This window comes from Hibiscus syriacus, unplaced genomic scaffold, assembly GCF_006381635.1.
Source record: "Hibiscus syriacus cultivar Baekdansim isolate YM2019G1 unplaced genomic scaffold, ASM638163v2 tig00111398_pilon, whole genome shotgun sequence".
Classification (NCBI taxonomy): domain Eukaryota; kingdom Viridiplantae; phylum Streptophyta; class Magnoliopsida; order Malvales; family Malvaceae; genus Hibiscus; species Hibiscus syriacus.
Genome location: NW_024063081.1, coordinates 2,399,483 through 2,407,361, shown reverse-complemented (window position 1 = coordinate 2,407,361; position 7,879 = coordinate 2,399,483). Strand labels below are relative to the sequence as shown.

The following is a 7,879-nucleotide window of genomic DNA, read 5'->3' as shown; positions in this document are numbered from 1 at the left end:
CTAAATCGAAAAACCAATCTTTGCATCCGGTCATATGATTGCTGCACCCGGAATCAAGGAACCAAACTTCTTCTCTGTTTGCCCGATGTTCCTCAAGATAAGACATCAGGAGAAGCTCTTCTTCTTCTTCTAGTTCAGCATAATTCGCCTTCTTTTCCCATTCGGGACACTCGTTCTGATAATGCCCTAACTTATGACATTTGTAGCACTCGATAATGGCACGATCGACCGCATTTCTTCCTCTTTCTCTACCGCGTCCTCCTCGGAACACTCCGCGACCTCTTCCTCTACTAGGTCTTTCATCTTGAGACACTTTTAGTGCCTGTTCTTCTTGCACATATCCATTCAATCGTTGCTCATGGACAAGTAGGTTGCCATATAATTCATCGATACTCATCGTGCTCAGATCATTCGATTCCTCAATCGAACATACCATATAGTTGAATCTCAAGGTCAACGATCTGAGAATTTTGCTCACGATCGTGCTCTGCTCCATTGATTCACCATTCACCTTCATCTTGTTCACCACCGTCAAGGTTCTTCCAATAAAAATGTCGATCTTCTCTCCTTCTTTCATGGCCAGCAATTCGAACTCCCTTCTCAAAGCTTGCAATTGCGCCCTTTTCACCTTTGTAGAGCCTTGATATTTCTTCTTCATGGATTCCCATATCGCCTTAGAGGTGCCTTTGTCAAGAATAGTTTCCAGAATCTCTCTGTCAATGGACTGGAACAAGAAATTCTTGACCTTCAAATCCTTCAACTTCGCCTCTTCTACAGTTTTTTTCTGCACCTCACTCGCCTGTGTTGTTCCGATTGACATCGTCGGAATCCCGTCTTCCACCAGGCTCCACAATTCTCTGATTCTCAGAAAATTCTCCATCGTCATGGACCAAAAATCGTAATAGCCACCAAATTTTGGGATGGCCGGCTGCACAAACTTTTCAGATTTCTCATACATCCTCTCAATCACTTTCTCACACAGGTTCTGTATTTTTTCTCTCTTTAAAATGGCTCTAATGCCAAATGTCTAATATAAAGCTGAAAGTGACACTTTATTAAACCAAAGACAATGGCATTATATAGCCTTACAGGAGAAACAAATAAACAACATAAACAAGCTAGAAACTAGGAAACAGACTCCACTACGTAGCTAGAAACTAGGAAACAAACTCCACTACGTAAAACAGACTCCACTACGTAATCTCCTAAATACTCGTAGATGACTTATTCAACTAAGACAAATTCAAACTCCAACAGACGTCGCTTTACCTTAGTGTGACATGTCAGCATAACTGTTGTATTTTTAACAGCGAGGGACCAAAACATAACTTTAGGTTTGATTTTGAAAATAAAATATTAGTTGGGTGACCAAAATGGAATCAAAGTGACAGTTGAGTGACTAAATATGTAGTTACCTTATATTTTAACATAATTTAAACCATTTAAGCATTTGTCTTATTATATATAATCACATCACAAACAATGAATGTGTTTTTACTTTATCAGCAAATGGAAGACTTTTATTAATCAAAAGTCTCGTCTTGACCCCAAGGATTGCTATAAGAAGACTAACGCTTTGGGACTTTAAGAGACCTGGTTAAAGCACACAGAGAGATCAATGGAGGAATCAAGTGATGAGAGAGTGAAAGGGAAGGAGGAACAAGTAAAGCTTCCAGGGTTCCGATTTCACCCAACAGACGAAGAGCTCGTCGGGTTTTATCTGCATCGGAAGGTCCACAAAAAACCCATCAGTATCGAAATCATCAAACAGATTGATATCTACAAATATGATCCTTGGGATCTTCCAAGTAAGTATCTCATGCTAATTATGAATCTTTAAAAAAAGGCTTTTGTTATATATTTGTAATCCAGAGTATGTCACATGTATCCATTTTTTCATTTATGCCTTGAGTAGGGTATGAATTATGAACAATTATTTCGTATGGTGGAGTTTTTCAAGATTAAAATATCGGTATGTAATAAAAACGAATATATAATTTTATGTTAAAATACTATCTAACTCCAATACTTCCTCGACCCATCTCTGTACGTAAATCATCAACTTAAATTCAACAAAGAAAATAAGGAGATTGAGTTGGATTTCCCCCTCCTTAGCTGCTCTTCGGCTCTCTGCCAAACTGAAGTAATCAACAGAAATGTGTAAGAAGATACAATGTGAACTTATTGGCAGGCCTTTTTATTTGTGTCCAGGAAATATTGATGATTATTTGGGCCTACTATTTCAAACTCATTCCAATAAATTAACATCTTGGATTAATTCAAACATAGCAGGAACTTATCACGCTCTAAAAGGAAACTTTTAGAAGAGTAGACGAAGAAAACTAGTATATCTTTTAAATAAGATATGAATTCTTGGGACTATTAAACATCAAACATTTCAAACAAAAAATTTTCCAGAGGAGAAAGTTACATTAATGAAGCATATTATATGGGTTCATTAAACAATGAATGATGATGATGTGTGTATTATGATGCATAGTGGAGGAAGAAGTTAGCAATGTGGGAGAGAAAGAGTGGTATTTCTTTTGCAGGAGAGGGAGAAAATACAGAAACAGCATAAGGCCGAATAGAGTTACAGGTTCCGGCTTCTGGAAGGCCACCGGGATCGACAAGCCCATCTATTCATCATCCACCAAAGAACCCCATCAGCAGCAGCATTTCGGCACCTGCATCGGCCTCAAGAAATCCCTCGTCTACTATCGAGGTTGCGCCGGTAAGGGCACCAAGACCGATTGGATGATGCACGAGTTTCGCCTTCCACCTGACGGCCATCACTTCTCCGAACCCCAAGAAGCAGTAAGCTTAGTATCTGCTACTTTATTTTAACTAATAAGAACACGGAATTTTATGGTTAATAAAATGTTAGCCGCATGCATGCAGGAAGTTTGGACGCTTTGTCGCATCTTCAAACGAGTCCCATCGAACAAGAAGTACGCAACCGCGGCAGCGTCTTGGAAATTCGATGCCACTGTCAAACAAAACGGAGCTGATTCCGCAACTTGTTGCAGTAGCCTGGAAGATGGCTCTCAAAGTCAAAACAGCACCGAGCGGTGCATGAGCAAACCAGACATTTTCATGGACCATGTTGATGCAAGAAACTACTTTCTTTTAGGCCGCACTGTTCCATCGTTGTCATCATCCACGTTCAGTTCTGCAATGCAGCAATCTCTGTTTACGGCCACTAATTGCTCCGCCTTCTGGAATCATCAGAACAGCGATGTAGGCGATGTGTTTAGTAACGGAAACTGGGATGAGTTAAGACCTGTGGTTGAAGTAGCTCTTGAACCCTACCCCGGCGATGCCTTTGATTGTACATAGAAAGCGAGCATGCATGTGGCAGCCAACTATAGCATTTTTTCTTCCTTTTCTGAACTGCCTAATAATAACATGGAAAACAATCTTCTTAGTTCAAAGCAATGCCGTACCAGAATGACTGAATTTAGAGAGATTGCCGGAGGATTAAGATGAAATGAAGGAGATGATAAAGAATATGTGTTACATTAAGCGTGCTTTAGAGATGATATTATTCTTGATTTCCTTCTCTCTTTTTTCCTACAGGTTTGGCTATAATATGAACATAAAATCTGTGATGATTTTGTTCAATTTATATTATTTTAGTACAAAAATTTTGATTATATTTTCAATTATCTGAGCTGTTTACATGTAATACCAGAGGAAAAACATTTAAATCAACCAGAAAAATAATAATAATAACTAAATCCTATGGTATTGGGCCTAAATAGATACCGTTAATAATGTTGGTCCCACATTAAAATCAAACCATAATAACACCACACAAAACCCTATGGTATTGGGCATGTTCCAACTTTCATAGAATCATTGCCAAGCCTACTATGTACACCTAACATATCTCGGTTATACATTGAAAGTCTTAAATCCTCCAAATTCATTTAGTGCGTGTTAAATCCAAACCTATATTTGAAAAGCTCATACTTTAATCTTTTATTTGGTGTGATCACTTTTAAGTTCCAAGTTAGGTAAAGTTAATCATAAACCCTAAATTTATTTTAGGCCTCATGCATGTTCAAGAGTAACCAAGACTAATGTTTGATCGTAATTTTTTATGTTGATTTTATATCATTGGTATGTGTAATTTTCATTTGAAACTTGAGAGATGGTGGGAACAACCAAAGAGAGAGAGAGAGAGAAAACTAAAGTCATAGATTAAATTGACTATTTGAGGCATGTAGTAAACTTAAATTAGGTGAGTGTAGCTAAAATTGAGTATATTTTTGTAAAATTATTGTTTTATTTGTATTTGTTTAGACAAATATATATATACTGTTTAAATGTGAAATTTTTCTTTAAATCAAGCATTTGACTATTATATGTATTGATAGGGTATGTAGTTATACGTTTTGATATGAAAATTTCATGTTCCGATTCATTCAAGCATGATAGCATGTGTATTTATAAATTTTTATATTGGATTAATATGTGTAAGAATATCAAATTTCATATCAAATTGTGTTAAAAATGAAAGTTAAGGTATATATTATTCTGACAAGTGAAAATAACAATTTTCAAACTATTAAGAAATTTTAAAATAATTACGTTATAAATTATTCCTGTAAGTGAAATGACAATTTCTAATATAAATATCCCAATTTTTTTAAAGAAATTTAAAAGAGCAAAAATAAAAATATAAAAAAATATAAATATAAAGTCAATAAATAATCAAAAAGTTGAAACAGATTATTTTAAAAAAAACTTTTAAAAATCGTGAGTTTAGTTAGCCTATAATCGCGAGTTTAATCCAAATCCCTTTCTCTTACTAACAAATATTTAGGATAAACTACATAAATGATCATTGAATATGAGTAAGTTTCTGTTTTCAGCACTAAAGTTTTAAAAATAATGAAACGGTTACTAATATTATCATTTTGTAACAAATCAGTTACTCAACCATTACCACAATCATAGAAGTATGATGTAGCATGTTGGTGTTATTTAACCACGTGACACTCTCTAACCAGCCGCTTTAACTCTCACTTAAAAAAACATAAATCTCAGTCGTAATTTTCTTCTGCTCTTCATGCTTTGGACAATGTATGGAAGTGCTAGCCTCTCAATCTGGGTTGCATGAGTGTTGGCTTCTAGCGAGAGAGCTTTCAGTAGTTCATGAGACTACATATTTGTTCCCTCTCGAAATCTATTAGCCATGGATGTGCCTGAATGAAAATTTGGAAAACTGCGAAGATAATGAAGTTTAATGGCAATACACAAATTATTATGTAGATGATTCTTTCATGGACCGACATGTCGTGTCACTCGGATTCGAGTGTGAGCATAGAATACATGTATGGGTATGCAATATTGAAATTATTGGTATGAATGGATGAATGGAGAATCATCGTTTACAAATCCGGTGATTCCAAATGAATGATGGAATCGGGCAAACCAGGAAGAATATACCTTAAGGACACATCTTCATACCATCAATCCTTGCTCAATGTTCGTGGTTTGGCTGTTGTACAGGTTCCGTTCCATAGGACATGATTACCTTTTGAGTGGTAAGGTAGAAATTGTAAAATGAAATTGTTATCATTGATTGGATAATTGTAAAAATAATAAATAATAAATTGAACAATTGTGTCGTGATATTAACCGTTGTTTTAAAAATAAATTCGTCCTGATGTGTTTAATCACTTCAGTAAACGATCGTTTCTTGAGATTAGCAAAAAGTTTGGAAAATTATGAAAGCAATAAGTATTTTCGTAGAAAGCAAACTCCTTTATTTTGAGTTGGATGATGAAAAATGAGAAAAATACTTTATATTTATATGCTTCATTCACAAACACAAAACATATGTATTATCATGATCACAAATCGAGCCGGTAACGCGCATGTGCGTACAGAAAGTTGTCTTGTCACATTCATTAAGTGTCTGTTTGGTTCGGGGAATGTGGGATTACCAGGAGAATGGAATCCACATTCTCCCATTTGATTGGTTGGGAATCTCATTCCCGATAATTTTTTATTACCAACAGTGGATTTTTTAGAGAGAATGTTGGATTATCGGCATTTTATTTTTTTTCTAAAAAATATTTTTATTTTTTCATTGAATAATAAAAATTCTACGAATGTTAAATTATAAATTTATTTTTAAACTATTTTAGATTTACAAAAAAAAAGTCTATAATTAAAATTTTATATGAAGTTTAGGGGTTAAAAATAAAATTTTACCATTTCATTAAACATTTTTATATTTTCAATTTTGTAAAAAAAATTATATAAATTTTATAAATTTAATTTTTTTAAAGAAAATATATAAATATCCTATAGTAATATTATAGTATAATTCAACTTGTTAAAAAAAACAAATATATAATAAGGATAATTTGGTCAAATATATATTTCAATAATCTTTTATTCTTTTAACCAAACACGGTAATCTTATATTCCTGCTAAATCAACCAAACACAAAATACATCATTCCCAGTAATCATATTCCATTGTAATATTTTATTTTCATTGATAATATTATATTCCGTGAATCAAATGCACCTAAGGGAGAGAAAGGGTAACTCATTAAATACGAGAAGGGGTTTTCCTTCCCAATGTAGGATGTGCTCCTATGCTCTTAGCATTACCAACATTCTAGACATTATACAGTACCACTTTTCAATAAAAGGCCAACTGAATAACTCGTATCAGCACAAGCTTTCATTGTCAATGAATCAATGCATTAGGAAACAATATGTAATTATTTTGAATATGCTAGAAACTCTTCGCATGTTTCAAGAGCTTTGGTCGTGTCCAAACATTTCATTCAGAAAGTTTTCAGTATGCGTTATACGATTTCTGTCCGTGATCTTCGCTCATTTGAAGATTTTTGACAATGCAAAGATTATAACTGAGATTTATGTTTATTGGAGCAAAAGTCGAAGTGATTAGTCAAAAGGTTCCATGTGGTTAAACAGTGCCAACTAGCCATCCAAATATGCCACATTAGATTTCTATGGTTGCAGTAAAGAAAGTTAACACTTAAGTAATTGATTTATTATAAAACGATAAAATGATAATTTTATTATATTTAAAACTTTATTATTGAAAACAAAAACTTATTTTATACTTTAATGGCAATTTTATATACTTTACCCATATGTTCATTACGAGCAGCGTATAACATGTAATAAATAATTGGGTAGAGTACAAAAATAGTTCTGGTTATAGAATATTATATCGTTGAATCTTCGACTATTAAAAATTATTAAATGTCATTGACTATAGAGAGTTATTTTATTAAGTTTCTAAACTATTAAAAATTATAAAATTGTTATTCAACTATTCATTATGTTTCAAACTTGTTATTTATCGTTAAAAAATTAATTACAATTTGAGTTTAACTTTAATCTGTTGATTGAAATATAATAAAATTTAATCTTATAATCTCAAATGATTATCATATCTCAGTTAATATGTTAACGTCCAACTCAAACGATAGTTAATTTATTAACAAAAAATAATAAATTTAAAATATAACGAATATTTAAATAAAAATTTTATAACTTTTAATAATTAAAAATAAAAAAAAATAACTAACTAAATAAAATGATGAGTTAATATGTGAGATTATTTATGTACTTTACCCTAAATAATTTTGCCCTCTAGAAGGAAAGAAATGGACGTCACGTCTCTGCCCTCCTTGTCCATTCACGGGTCCTATTTTTTTAATTTCAAAAAGAAAAAATATCGGATATTTTTAATTTTAAAAAGAGTTTATTCACTGAACCGTATCTTCCTTGCGTCAGTGCTCACACTATGAAAGATGAAGCCCAATGGCATTCGATAAATTTGACACGTCATTAACATTATCCCCCTCAAAATCATCGCA

General features: G+C 33.2%; 1 protein-coding gene across 3 annotated transcripts; it reads left to right on the top strand.

The window, feature by feature from the left end:
- The first annotated feature begins 1,580 nt into the window (after positions 1 to 1,580).
- LOC120161227 (transcription factor JUNGBRUNNEN 1-like) lies at positions 1,581 to 3,548 on the top strand. 3 transcript variants are annotated; one of them, XM_039171492.1, is made up of 3 exons: positions 1,581 to 1,808; positions 2,513 to 2,817; positions 2,902 to 3,548. In XM_039171492.1, exons 1-3 carry the CDS (start codon positions 1,619 to 1,621, stop codon positions 3,337 to 3,339), a joined length of 933 nt encoding a protein of 310 aa, XP_039027423.1. In that variant the 5' UTR covers positions 1,581 to 1,618; the 3' UTR covers positions 3,340 to 3,548. The 3 variants fall into 3 exon arrangements, with proteins under 3 accessions (XP_039027423.1, XP_039027421.1, XP_039027422.1); XM_039171490.1 differs by having other exon boundaries at positions 2,501 to 2,817; XM_039171491.1 differs by having other exon boundaries at positions 2,510 to 2,817; positions 2,902 to 3,547.
- The last annotated feature ends 4,331 nt before the right edge of the window (positions 3,549 to 7,879 follow it).